This window comes from Branchiostoma lanceolatum, chromosome 13 (assembly GCF_035083965.1).
Source record: "Branchiostoma lanceolatum isolate klBraLanc5 chromosome 13, klBraLanc5.hap2, whole genome shotgun sequence".
Lineage (NCBI taxonomy): Eukaryota > Metazoa > Chordata > Leptocardii > Amphioxiformes > Branchiostomatidae > Branchiostoma > Branchiostoma lanceolatum.
In genome coordinates this window covers 7,583,508-7,597,011 of record NC_089734.1, presented here as the reverse complement: position 1 = coordinate 7,597,011, position 13,504 = coordinate 7,583,508, and the positions used below count along the sequence as shown (strand labels likewise).

General features: G+C 46.7%; 3 protein-coding genes across 3 annotated transcripts in view; all 3 read right to left on the bottom strand.

Moving 5' to 3' along the window:
* LOC136447211 (mucin-19-like) overlaps positions 1 to 13,504 on the bottom strand; it is a 77,758-nt gene that overhangs the window by 39,527 nt on the left and 24,727 nt on the right. Inside the window, exons 16-19 of the mRNA XM_066445927.1 lie at positions 8,335 to 8,559; positions 6,005 to 7,591; positions 5,492 to 5,692; positions 3,676 to 3,774 (exon numbers count right to left, since the gene is read on the bottom strand). Of these exons, the coding sequence (XP_066302024.1) occupies positions 3,676 to 3,774; positions 5,492 to 5,692; positions 6,005 to 7,591; positions 8,335 to 8,559 (2,112 nt within the window). The remainder of the gene's footprint in view (positions 1 to 3,675; positions 3,775 to 5,491; positions 5,693 to 6,004; positions 7,592 to 8,334; positions 8,560 to 13,504) is intronic.
* Positions 382 to 2,990, bottom strand: LOC136447002 (mucin-2-like). Its single transcript, XM_066445663.1, has 2 exons — positions 1,475 to 2,990; positions 382 to 404 (listed from the first exon to the last, which is right to left on the bottom strand). The coding sequence occupies exons 1-2, from the start codon at positions 2,988 to 2,990 to the stop codon at positions 382 to 384; spliced, it is 1,539 nt and encodes a 512-aa protein (XP_066301760.1).
* Positions 8,857 to 12,936, bottom strand: LOC136447001 (mucin-2-like). Its single transcript, XM_066445662.1, has one exon. It carries the CDS (start codon positions 12,934 to 12,936, stop codon positions 8,857 to 8,859), a length of 4,080 nt encoding a protein of 1,359 aa, XP_066301759.1.

Here is a 13,504-nt window from a genome sequence, read left to right as displayed (position 1 = left end):
GTTGTTTTACCGGCGATTGTCGGAGCTGTTGTATCACCAGAGGTGGATTGAGCCATTGTTGGGGTTGACGTTTTAAAAGAGGTCGATGAATTTGTTGTTTTGATGAAAATGGGCGGGCTTATAGTTCTAAAAGAGGTTTGAAGAGCTGTTGTCTTGGTTGAAGTGGGCAGAGCTGATGTTATGACGGAGGACAGTGTCGCCATGGTGGTGTTGGGTGAAGATGTTGTCTCAACAGATGTGGGCGGAGTGGCAGTTTTAACGGAAGAGTGTAGAACCGCCGAGGTCTTGATGGAGGTGGGTGAGGTCTTGATGGAGGTGGGTGAGGTATTGATGGAGGTGGGTGGGGCTGTTGATTTAACGGATACTTGAGAAGTTGTCGCTTTAATGGAGGATGTTGGTGCTGTCTTAGTGGAGATGGGAAGAACTGTAACCGTTGTGTTAATTGCGGTGGGTAGGGCAGTTGTTTTATTAGAGGATGGCAAAGTCATTGTTTTAATTGAGGTGGATGGAGATGATGATTTGACAGATGAGAATGGGACTGTTGGGTTAATAGAGATTGGCAAAGCCGTTGTTTTAATGAAGATGGGCAGTGTTGTTCCTTTCACAGACGTGGGCAGGGTTGTTCTTTCAATGGAGGTATGATTAGCTGTTTTAATAACGGTGGTTGGTGCTGTCGCTTTGATGGAGGAGTGTAGAGCTGTTGTCTCAAAAGATGTGGTAGGAGCTGTTGGTTGAATGGAAGTTGACTGAGCTGTTGTTTTAAGTGAAGTTGATGGGCCATTTGTTTTAATTGAGGAGGACAAAACTGTTGTTTTTGAATTGGTGATTGACGCTGTAACAGTTGTATCATTGGAAGAAGCCGGACCTGTTGCGTCGGTGGCAGCGGGAATGGTTGTTGTCACCGGTCCTATGGTAGAGAGTGGGGTAACTTTTGTCTGAACTGGTGATAGTGATGCTGTTCTCTTGATAGAGGAAGAAATGTTGATAGGAACGACTGTTGTCCCGATTGTGACAAAGAAATCGGTTGTCTCGACATTCGTAAAAGAGGCTGTTGTTTTATTTGAAGTAGGGACAGGGGATGTCTTTGAAACAGCTGTTGCTTCGACAGTAGTTGCAGTTGCTGTTGCTGCAGTTTGGGGAACACTCATTGCCTTAACAGTACTGAACAGACCTGTACTGTTTGTGGCAGTAGTAGAAACTGTTACATTAGCAGCTGTTGTCTTGCCAGTGGTTACAAGTGTTTTGATGGTATTGAAAGAAGTTGTTACTTCAAGCGTGGAGGGGCCCGTTGTCTGGATTGTAGTGAGCGATGTTGTTGATTGGATAGAAGTAGGTAGGGCTGTTATTTTGATGCTACTGGGAGGGGCTGTTGTTTGGATCGTAGTGGGAAAAGTTGATGTCGGGATGGAAGTGTGCAAAGCTGTTGATTTGATGGTAGTTAAGGGGGCTATTGTTTGGACTGAAGTCGGCTGACCTGTCGTCTCGATGATCGAAGGTAGTTCTGTTATCTGGATGGTGGTCGTGGGAGGGGCTGTTGTCTCGGTGGTTGTAGGTGGAGCTGTTGTCTTCATCTTAGTGAGAGAGGCTGTTGTGTGGGCCGTAGTGGGTTGGGCTATTGTTTCCATGGTTGTAGATAGCAACGTTTGCCCCGTTAAAGTGAAGTGAGGTGCTGTTGTTTTCGTGGTAGTGGAAGGGGGTGTTGTCTGAATGGTCCTGGAAGGGGCTGTCTGAATGATAGTGGAGGGGACTGTCGACTGAATGATAGTTGAAGGGGCTCTTGTCTGAATGGTAGAGATAGGGTCTGTTTGTAGGATAGTAGTGAGAGTGGCTGTTGTTTCGTTGATAGTGGGAGGGGCTGTTGGTTGGGTAGTCGAAGGAGGGGCTGTTTGGATGGTAATATGGGGGGCGATTGTCTGGTTGGAAGTGTGAAAAGCTGTTGTTTGGACGCTGATTGGCTGAACGACTGTCTCTGTGGTTACAGAAGAGGATGTTGTCCCAATGGATGTAACAGAGGATGCTGTTTGGATACTGCTGGTAGGGGCTGCTGTTTCGATAGTCTTGGAAGGGGCTGTTGTTTGGATAGAAATGTGTGGGGCTGTTGTCTCGAAAGCAATGGGAGGGGTTGTTGTTTGGATTGTAGTAGGAGGGACCTTTGTCTGGTTAGTAGAGTGGAGGACTGTTGTTTGAGCGCCAGTGGGTTGAGTTGTTGTTTCAGTGGTTGCAGATAAGAATGTTGTCTCTATGGAAGTGAGAGAGGCTGCTGTTTGGATAGTGCTGGTGGGGGCTGCTGTTTCGATAGTCGCGGGAGAGGATGTTGTTTTGATAGAAGTCGAAGGGGTCGTTCGTTGGATAGTAGTTGGAGGAGCTCTTGTTTGGATAGTAGTTTGAAAGGCTGTTGTCTGAATAGTAGTGGGAGGGGCTTTTGTCTGGTTGGTAAAAGGGAGAGCTGTTCCTTGGACGCTAGTTGGTTGGGCTGTTGTATGTAAGGTTGCAGTCGGGGCTGTTGTTTGGATAGTGTTGGTGGGGGCTGCCTCTTTGATAGAAGTTGAATGGGCTCTTGTTTGGATAGTAGTTGGAGGAGCTGTTGCTTGACTGACAGTGGGAGGGGCTGTTTGAGTAGTAATGACAGAGGCTATTGTTTGTTTAGTTGTTTGGGTAATAGTAGGAGGAGCTGTTTGAGTAGTAATGACAGAGGCTATTGTTTGTTTAGTTGTTTGGGTAATAGTAGGAGGAGCTGTTGTCTGGACAATGGTGGAAGGAGCGGCTGTCTCCTTGGTAGTGGGAGGGGCTGTTGTCTGAATGGTCGTGAAAGGAGTTGTTGTCTCCGAGGTAGTGGAAAGGGCTGTTGTCTCCGCGGTGGTGGAAGGGACTGTTGTCTGAATGGTCGTGGAAGGGGCTGTTGTCTCCGCAGTAGTGGAATGGGTTGTCGTCTGAATGGTAGAGGAAGGGGCTGTTGTCTGAATGGTAGAGGAAGGGGCTGTCTTCTGCATGATTGTGAAAGGGGCTGTTGTCGCCCCGGTAGTGAGAGGGGCTGTTGTCTGAATAGTACTTTGCGGTCCGCCTGTTGTCACAATTGTAGTTGGCAGAGCTGTTGTATGGATGGTATATGATGTGGTGCTTTTTTGCATTTTTGTTGGCTTTGTTATGTCAATTGTACTCCTTCGATTTGTTGTCCCGAAGACCGTGGTTGTTAAAGCCGACGTCTTGGCAGTGGTCAAATGGGCAGTTGAAGGCAATGAAGTTTGAACATGCTTAGAAACGAAGGGAACTGTTGTCCCTGTAGTCCCACGGACAGATAAGGTCTCAACAGTAGACGCCGGACCTGTTGAGGCGATGGTAGTTACTGTTGTTCTCTCAGTTCTGAGAGCGTCTGTTATTTTCACAGTACTGGAAGGATTTGTTCGTTTTTTAGTCACGGAATGAGCTGTAGTGTTAGAAGTACTAAGCGTAGTTGTAATATTATCACCGGATTGGGAAACTGTTGTTTGAATTGTAGTTGGAGGCGCAGTTTCTGCTGTAGTTTGGGAAGCTGTAGCTGAGAGAAAGGGTAATTTTTTTGTATAATCACAAATTGTACTGAGGTGGACGGATGTGTTGATGTAACCGGTAGAACTGTGACATTACAAGCACCCTATCAAATGTTAGCTAACTGAGCAACATTAAGTTATTTCTCACCAGTGGCCAATTTCACTGTTGTCTTGTTTGTAGTTGGTACAGATGCCGTTGTCTTAACAGTAGAGGACCGGGTCGTTGTGTTGGAGGTAGTGGATGGAGCTGTGGTTAAAATTGTAGAAGAAAGTTCAACAATAGTGGAGATATTCTTTATAGCGGTAAGTTATCTAATGTTAATTAATTCCTATCATAAGTACGAGAAGATTAAGGCAAATCATTTCACCAACAACTAGACTTCATGAAGATGAAGCTAATGTCTTCAATGTATAGTGGCCATTATATCAAAGTCATTATTATTTCAAAATTGTGGGGAGTACTAAATAAATGTATCTACGGTAGTGGCAAAAGCACATGTGTTGTAATATCTAGCGCATTGAGACTAGGATGGATGCTAATGCTCTTCAGTGAACTACTGTGCAGAAACTATTGCCCTGGCGTCAGAGAGGGAATCTAAAACTCGACAGCAGTGCACAGTGAAAGCTATTGCCTTGGATATAGTCTTGACAGTGGAAGACTATATCTGGCTGTTCATACCAGTACTAGTGGTGAGGAGAATTGTTGTGTTGACTGAGATAACCGGGACTGTTGTTCTCATGGTGGTAGGAGAAGTCGTTGTCTGGATGCTTGAGGGAAGAGGCGTTGTCGGCATGGTGGTGGAAGGGGCTGTTGTCTGGATGGTAGTGGAAGGGGCCGTTGTCTCCACGGTAGTGGAAGGGGCTGTTGCCTGAAAAGTCGTGGAAGGGGCCGTTGTCTCCACGGTAGTGGAAGGGACTGTTGTCTGAATGGTCGTGGAAGGGGCCGTTGTCTCCACGGTAGTGGAAGGGGCTGTTGTCTGAATAGTCGTGGAAGGGGCCGTTGTCGCAACGGTAGTGGAAGGGACTGTTGTCTGAATGGTCGTGAAAGGGGCCGTTGTCTCCACGGCAGTGGAAGGGACTGTTGTCTCCACGGTAGTGGAAGGGACTGTTGTCTGAATGGTCGTGAATGGGGCCGTTGTCGCTACGGTAGTGGAGGGGGTTGTCGTCTGAATAGTAGAGGAAGGGGCCGTTGTCTGAATGGTAGTGGAGGGGGCTGTTGTCTGAATGGTCGTGGAAGGGGCCGTTGTCGCCACGGTAGTGGAAGGGGCTGTCGTCTGAATGGTCGTGGAAGGGGCTGTTGTTGCCACGGTAGAGGAAGGGGCTGTTGTCGCCACGGTAGTGGAAGGGATTGTTGTCTGAATAGTAGTGAAGGGGGCTGTTGTCTTCTCAGCAGTGGAAAGAGCTGTCGTCTGAATGGTAGGGGAAAGGGCTGTTGTCTGAATGCTAGTTGGACGTGCTGTTGTATGGATGCTAGTTCGTTGTGTTGTTGTGTGGATTGTAGTCAGGGGGACTGTTGTCTCAATGGAAGTGGATTGAGATGTTAGAGGGGATGTTGTCACGACGGTAGTTAAAGGGGCTGCTGTATCGATAGTAGTTGTTGGGGCTGTTGTTTTAACAGTGCTTGGAGTGGTTGCTGTCACTTTAGTAGTTTGAAAGGCAGTTGTTTTGACAGTGATGGGAAGGGCTGTTGTGCTGATTGAAGTGGGTATCTGGGTTGTATCTAGGGTTATGAGTAAGAGAATGATGTCAAATCAGTGGACGGAGATTTGTTTTATAGTAGTCTGATAAGCTGTTGACTGGACTTTTAAAGTCACAGAATTTTGTATCAATGGTGTTAAATGCAGCGATTTTTCGCCAGAAGACGGCAAAACCTTTACTTCATAGAAATGATATATATAAAACCGTTGCGTTAGTGTCTGCATAGAAGATATTGGTTGTCTTAAAAAGTATCAACGTTTTCTTACCGGTAGTTAAGGCTGATGTCTGGATCGAAGTTGAGAGATCTGTTGTCACAACAGTGGTAGGTCGAGCTGCTGTTTGTATAGTTGTAAGTGGAGTTGTTGTCTCAATGGAGGTAAGCGGGGCTGTTGTATCAATAGTTGTAAGTGGAGTCGTTGTCTCAATTGTGGTTAGTGGTGCTGTTGTCTCAATTGTGGAGAGTGTAACTGTAGTGAGAACAGTACAATAGTTATTCTTTATTGGCGACAGTTGGAAGAGCCGCCATTTTATCATGAGTAAATGTTGCATTTTTGAAAGGTTAGTGTATCTGAGCAATCATGTGGGGGGCACAATTTTTTTACAGAAGTGCAGGGTGGAAGCTAATGTCTTTCAATTAACTACTGTGCAGGTACCTACTGTGGTGGTTTGTAAACTATTGCCTTGACAGCAGTGAGGGGAACCTAAAAACTCGACAGCAGTGCACGGTGGAAGCTATTGTCGTGGATATAGTATTGACTGCGGGGCAGCTGTTTTCATACCAGTGGTCAGGAAAATTGTTGTGTTGACAGAGATACCCGGCACTGTTGTTCTCATGGCAGTAGAAGCTGTTGGCTGAATAGGAGTGGGAAGGGGTTTTGTCTCCGTGGTAGTGGAAGGGGCTGATGTCTCCGTGATAGTGGGAGGGGCTGATGTCTCCGTAATAGTGGAAGGGGTTGTTGTTTGTATGGTATTGGAAGGGGCTGTTGTCTCCGAAGTAGTGGAAGGGGCTGTCGTCTGAATGGAAGTAGAAGGGACTGTCGTCTTAATGGAGGTAAAAGGAGCTGTTGTCTGAATGGTCGTGGAATGAGCTGTCTGCTGAATAGTAGTGGCAGGGACTGTCGTCTGAATGGTAGTGGACGGGACTGTTGTCTCCGTGGTAGTGGAAGGGGCTATTGTCTCCATGGTAGTGGAAGGGGCTGTCGTCTTCATGGAGGTAAAAGGAGCTGTTGTCTGAATGGTCGTGGAATGAGCTGTCTGTTGAATAGTGGTGGAAGGGACTGCCGCCTGAATGGTAGTGGACGGGACTGTTGTCTCCGTGGTAGTGGAAGGGGCTGTTGTCTGAATGGAGGCGGAATGAGCTGTTGTCTGATTAGTAGTGGGAAGGGCTGTTGTCTCCGTGGTAGTGGACGGGACTGTTGTCTCCGTGGTAGTGGACGGGACTGTTGTCTGAATGGTTGTGGAAGGGGCCGTTGTCGTAACGGTAGTGGAAGGGACCGTCTGAATGGTCGTGGAAGGGGCTGTTGTCTCCGCAGTAGTGGAATGGGTTGTCGTCTGAATGGTCGTGGTAGGTGCCGTTGTCTCCGCGGTAGTGGAAGGGACTGTTGTCTGAATGGTAGTGGACGGGACTGTTGTCTCCGTGGTAGTGGAAGGGGCTGTTGTCTCCGTGGTAGTGGGAAGGGCTGTTGTCTCCGTGGTAGTTGAAGGGGCTATTGTCTGAATGGTAGTGGAAGGGGCCGTTGTCTCCACGGTAGTGGAAGGGCCTGTTGTCTGAATGGTAGTGGTAGTGAAAGGGGATGTTGTCTGAATGGTCGTGGAAGGGGCTGTTGTCTGAATGGTAGTGGAAGGGGTTGTTGTCTCCGCGGTAGTGGAAGGGGCTGTCTGCTGAATAGTAGTGGCAGGGGCTGTCGTCTGAATGGTAGTGAAAGGGACTATTGTCTGAATGGTAGTGGAAGGGGCTGTTGTCCCGGTCGTAATTGAAGGAGCTGCCGTCTGAATGGTAGTGGAAGGGGCTGTTATCTGAATCGTAGTAGGAGGGGTTGTTGTCTCCATGGTAGTAGAAAAGAATGTATTCGTTGCAGTAGGAGTGGCTGTTGTCTGGATGCTAGTTGGAAATGCTGTTGTCTGAATGGTAGTTGGTTGTGCTGTTATCTTAGCAGAAGTTGGAGGGGATGTTGTCATTGTAGTAGTTAAAGGGGCGGTTGTATCAATAGTAGTTGGTGGAGCTGTTGATACAAAAGTAATTGGGTGTGCTGTAGTTTTGACAGTGGCGGGAGAGGCCGTTGTCACTAAAGTAGTTGGAATGGAAGTAGTTTCTACAGTGGTGGAAATGTCTGTTGTCCTGATTGAAGTGGGCAACGCCGTGGTGTCTGGGGTTGTGAGTGAGAGAATTGATGTCAAATCAGATTTGTTTCATTTTATTCTAATGATATGTTGACTGGATCGCATTTTAGATTATAATGAAAGCTCATCTGTGTTGGTAGTAATCATAATACAATGCTAAACTTTCTTCCAACACTAAGGTATTCACGGATCGAATTTTCGACGACCACTGTCGCCTTCTTCAGGATCAATAATGACCAATCACTGCCGAACGTAAACTCGCGAGAGTTAAGGACACGTGACTTTATTGACACGTGTCATTGCGGATACGTGACGTCAGCAATTGGTCAAACGTGCCAGAAAGTTTATAAGAGCAGGACTACTTTATGAGAGGTATAAAGGAGGCCATATACATCAGGGCACTCCAGCCGTCACTCAACAGAGACAGTGGGCGTTATAAACTTTCTGGCACGTTTGACCAATTGCTGACGTCACGTATCCGCAATGACACGTGTCAATAAAGTCACGTGTCCTTAACTCTCGCGAGTTTACGTTCGGCAGTGATTGGTCATTATTGATCCTGAAGAAGGCGACAGTGGTCGTCGAAAATTCGATCCGTGAATACCTTAGTGTTGGAAGAAAGTTTAGCATTGTATTATGGATCGCATTTTGTTGTATCAATGGCTTTAAATGTATCAATTTTTCTTTATAGAAATGATACGTATAAAACATGTTACCTTGGTGTATATAATGAAGACAATAGTCGTCTTAAAAGTATCAATTTTCTTACCAGTGGTTAAGGCTGTTGTTTGGGCCGCTGTTTGGAGGGCTGTTGTCTCAACAGTGGTAGGGGGAGCTGTTGTTTGGACAATAGTGAGTGGAGCCGTTGTCTCAGTTGTAATTGAAGCTGTTGTCTCAATGGAACTGAGTGGCACTGTTGTCCCAATGGTAGTAAGTGGGACTGTTGTCTCTATTGTGGTGAGTGGAGCTGTTGTCTCGATAGTAGTAAGAGGAGCTGTAGTGCGAATGGTACATGAATTATTCGTTACCAACGGCAGTTGGAATAGTCACCATTTTTATAATGAGTAAATGTTACATGTTGGAACATTTTGTGAAGGTTATAATAAGTGCATCTCAAGCAGTGATGGATGCTAATGTCTGTGAGCTAACTAATGTACTGACTAACTAATGTGGCCCATGGTAGCTAATGTCGAAACGTAAGTGGTGGTTTAAAAGCATTGTCATTGACTACAGTGGGGGACACTAACATTTTGATAGCAGTGCAGGGTGGAAGCTGAAATTACTTTGAACCTTAGAAGGTTAACTTCCATCTTGACTGTGGGCTGTTCATACCAGTGGTAAGAAGAATTGTTGTGTTGACAGAAGTGACCGGAGTTGTTGTTTGTGTGGTGGTGGGAGAAGCTGTTGTCTCGATAGAATTGGGAGGTTCTGTCGTCCTCGCGATTATGGGAGGGGCTACTGTATGGGTCGTAGTTGGTGAGGCTGGTTTCTCAACAGTAGTTAGAGGAGCTGTTGTCTCAACAGTAGTGGGTGGGGCTGTTGTTATTACAGAACTTGAAGAGGTTGTAGCCTTGACAGTAGTAGAAGGAGCTGCTGTCTTTATAGTCGTAAGAGGGGCTAGAATGTTAATTGTATTTGGTTGGGCTTTAGTTTCGAAAGTGCTATGGGAGGTTGTTGTTGCTGTGGTAGTTTTAAAGGTTGTGGTAGCGACGTTAGAGCCTGGGGCTGTTGACACTATCGTCGTTGGAGGGGCTTTAGTTTCGATAGTATTGAGAGGGCCTGTTGTTGGAGTTACAACAACAGGCCCTCTAGTAGTTGGAGGTGCCGTTGTCTCGATAACAGTGCGTGTGGCTGATGTTCCTACGGTGGCTGTAGTTTCGACAGTATTGAGAGGGCCTGTTGTTACCATTGTTGTTGAAGGGGATCCTTTCATAATAGTAGTTGCTGTTGGCTCGATAGCACTGCTTAAGGCTTTTGTCACCATAGTAGTTGGAGGCGCTTTAGTCTCGATAGTATCTAGTGGCGCTGTTGTCATTATATTAGTTGGAGAGGCAGTAGTCGCGATGGTGATGGGTGGGACTTTAGTTTCGATAGTGGTCGGAGAGGCTGTTGTTACTTCAGTAGTTGAAAGTGCTGTTGTCCCGACGGTAGAGGATAGCGCGTGTGTAGCTGTAGTAGTTAAAGGTGCTGTTGTGTCGATAACAGTAAGCGTGGCCGTTGGTACTACAGATGTTTGTGCGACTGTAGTTCCGGCAGTTGTGGGAGGGGCTGTTGTTACCATTGTCGTTGAAGGGCGTGTTTTCATAATAGTAGTTGGATGTGCGGTTGTCTCGATACTAGGAAGTGCCACTGTTGTCACTTCAGTGGTCGGAGGGTCTGTTGGCTCGATACTAGTTAGTGGCGCTATTGTAATTATAGTGGTTTGGACTGTGGTTTCGATAGTAGTACGCGGGGCTTTAGTTTCGATAGTAGTCGGGGATGCTGTTGTAACTTTAGTGCTTGGAAGGGCTGGTGTCTCGATAGTAGTGGGCGGGGCTTTAGTTTCGATAGTAGTCGGGGATGCTGTTGTAACTTTAGTGCTTGGAAGCGCTGTTGTCTCGATAGTAGTGGGTGAGGCTTTTGTCATCATAGTAGTGGAAGGTGCCGTTGTCTTGATAACAGTGTGTGTGGCTGTTGTTACTTCAGTTGTTGGAGCGGCTGTAGTGTTTCCAGTGGTGAGAGGGGGTGTTGTTGCCACTGTTGTTGAAGGGGATGTTTTCATAGTAGTTGGATGTGCGGCAGTCGCGATGCTAGTAAGTGGCGCTGTTGTCATTTCAGTGGTCGGAGAGGCTGTTGTTACTTTTAAATTTGTAGTTGTAGGGGCAGTTGTCCTGATGGTAGAGGACAGGGCGTTCGTGGCTCTAGTGGTTGAGCGTGCTGTTGTGTCGACAACAGTGCGTGTTGCCGTTGGTACTACAGTTGTTGGAGTGACTGTAGTTTCGACAGTCGTAGGATGGGCTGTTGGTACCATTGTCTTTGAAGGGGATGTCCTCATAATAGTAGTTGGATGTGCGGTTATCGCGATGCTAGTAAGAGGCACTGTTGTCACTTCAGTGATCGGAGGGTCTGTTGTCTCAATACTAGTAAGTGGCGCTGTTGTAACTTGAGTGCTTGGAAGGGCTGTTGTCTCGATAGTAATGGGCGGGGCTTTAGTTTCGATAGTAGTCGGGGATGCTGTTGTAACTTTAGTGCTTGGAAGGGCTGTTGTCTCGAAAGGAGTGGGTGGGGCCTTTGTCAGCATTGTAGTGAAAGGTGCCGCTGTCTTGATAGCAGTGTCTGTGGCTGCTGTTACTACAGTTGTTGGAGCGGCTGTAGTTTTTCCAGTGGTGAGAGAGGATGTTGTTGCCACTGTTGTTGAAGGGGATGTTTTCATAATAGTAGTTGGAGGGACTGTTTTCTCCATAGTACTGCTTAGGGCTTTTGTTATTCTAGTAGTTGAAGGAGCTGTAGTCGCGATAGAGGCGGGTGTGGATTTAGTTTCGACAGTGGTCGGAGAGGCTGTTGTTACGTTTAAATCTGTAGTTTTAGGGGCAGTTGTCATGATAGTAGAGGACAGGGCGTTCGTAGTTCTAGTGGTTGAGCGTGCTGTTGTCTCGATAACAGTGCGTGTTGCCGTTGGTACTACAGTTGTTGGAACGACTGTAGTCTCGGCAGTTGTGGGAGGGGTTGTTGGTACCATTGTCGTTGAAGGGGGTGTCCTCATAATAGTAGTTTGATGTGCGGTTGTCGCAATGTTAGTAAGTGGCGCTGTTGTCACATCAGTGGTCTGAGGGTCAGTTGTCTCGATACTAGTTAGTGGCGCTGTTGTAACTTGAGTGCTAACTGTTGTCTCGATAGTAGTGGGCGGGGCTTTAGCTTCGATAGTAGTCGGGAATGCTGTTGTAACTTGAGTGCTTGGAAGGGCTGTTGTCTCGATAGTAGTGGGCGGGGCTTTAGCTTCGATAGTAGTCGGGGATGCTGTTGTAACTTTAGTGCTTGGAAGGGCTGTTGTCTCGATAGTAGTGGGTGGAACTTTAGTTTCGATAGTAGTCGGGAATGCTGTTGTAACTTGAGTGCTTGGAAGGGCTGTTGTCTCGATAGTAGTGGGCGGGGCTTTAGCTTCGATAGTAGTCGGGGATGCTGTTGTAACTTTAGTGCTTGGAAGCACTGTTGTCTCGAAAGGAGTGGGTGGGGCTTTTGTCAGCATAGTAGTGGAAGGCGCCGTTGTCTTGATAACAGTTTGTGTGGCTGTTGTTACTACAGTTGTTGGAGCGGCTGTAGTTTTTCCAGTGGTGAGAGGGGATGTTGTTGCCACTGTTGTTGAAGGGGATGTTTTCATAATAGTAGTTGGAGGGGCTGTTGTCTCCATAGTACTGCTTAGAGCTTTTGTCATTCTAGTAGTTGAAGGAGCTGTAGTCGCAATAGAAGTGGGTATGGATTTAGTTTCGACAGTGGTCGGAGAGGCTGTTGTTACTTTTAAATTTGTAGTTGTAGGGGCAGTTGTCATGATAGTAGAGGACAGGGCGTTCGTAGTTCTAGTGGTTGAGCGTGCTGTTGTCTCGATAACAGTGCTCGTTGCCGTTGATACTACAGCTGTTGGAACGACTGTAGTTTCGGCAGTTGTGGGAGGGGCTGTTGGTACCATTGTCATTGAAGGGGATGTCCTCACAATAGTAGTTGGATGTGCGGTTGTCGCGTTGCTAGTAAGTGGCGCTGTTGTCACTTCAGTGGTCGGAGGGTCTGTTGTCTCGATACTAGTTAGTGGCGCTGTTGTAACTTTAGTGCTTGGAAGCGCTGTTGTCTCGATAGTAGTGGGCGGGGCTTTAGTTTCGATAGTAGTCGGGGATGCTGTTGTAACTTTAGTGCTTGGAAGGGCTGTTGTCTCGAAAGTAGTGGGTGGGGCTTTTGTCAGCATAGTAGTGGAAGGTGCCGTTGTCTTGATAACAGTGTGTGTGGCTGTTGTTATTACAGTTGTTGGAGCGGCTGTAGTTTTTCCAGTGGTGAGAGGGGATGTTGTTGCCACTGTTGTTGAAGGGTATGTTTTCATAATAGAAGTTGGACGGGCTGTTGTCTCCATAGTACTGCTTAGAGCTTTTGTCATTCTAGTAGTTGAAGGAGCTGTAGTCGCGATAGAGGTGGGTGTGGATTTAGTTTCGACAGTGGTCGGAGAGGCTGTTGTTACGTTTAAATCTGTAGTTTTAGGGGCAGTTGTCCTGATGGTAGAGGACAGGGCGTTCGTAGCTCTAGTGGTTGAGCGTGCTGTTGTCTCGATAACAGTGTGTGTTGCCGTTGGTACTACAGTTGTTGGAACGACTGTAGTCTCGGCAGTTGTGGGATGGGCTGTTGTTACCATTGTCGTTGAAGGGGGTGTTTTCATAATATTAGTTGGATGTGCTGTTGTTGCAATACTAGCTAGTGGCGCTGTTGTTACTCCAGTAGTTGGAAGGGCAGTTGTCTCAATAGTAGTGGGCGGGGCTATAGTTTCGATAGTAGTCAGGGAGGCTGTTGTTGATTTAATAGATAGCGGGCCTGTTGTCACTATAATAGTTGTAGGTGCCGTAGTGTCGTTCAGAATGGGTGTGGCTATTGTTACAAAAGTAGATGGAGCGGATGTTGTTTTGATAGTGGTGTGAGGAGCTGTTATTACTTTAGTAGTTGAAAGTTCTGTTCTATCGATTGTAGTGGGTGAGGTTGTTGTCATTTTAGTAGTAAGTGGGGCTGTAGTTTTGATAGCCATTGTTGGGGCTGTGTTCATGATGGAAGTTTGCAGCGCTGTTGTTTCTGCGGTGGTGAGTGAAAAGGTTTATGTGAAAGCAGTGGACGGAGATTTTGTTTCTTTTAGTGTTATCAGTTGTAGACTAGAGTTTTGTATCAAAGTTCATTGCAAACATGTAGGATAAAATATTTGTAGAAGTGATACA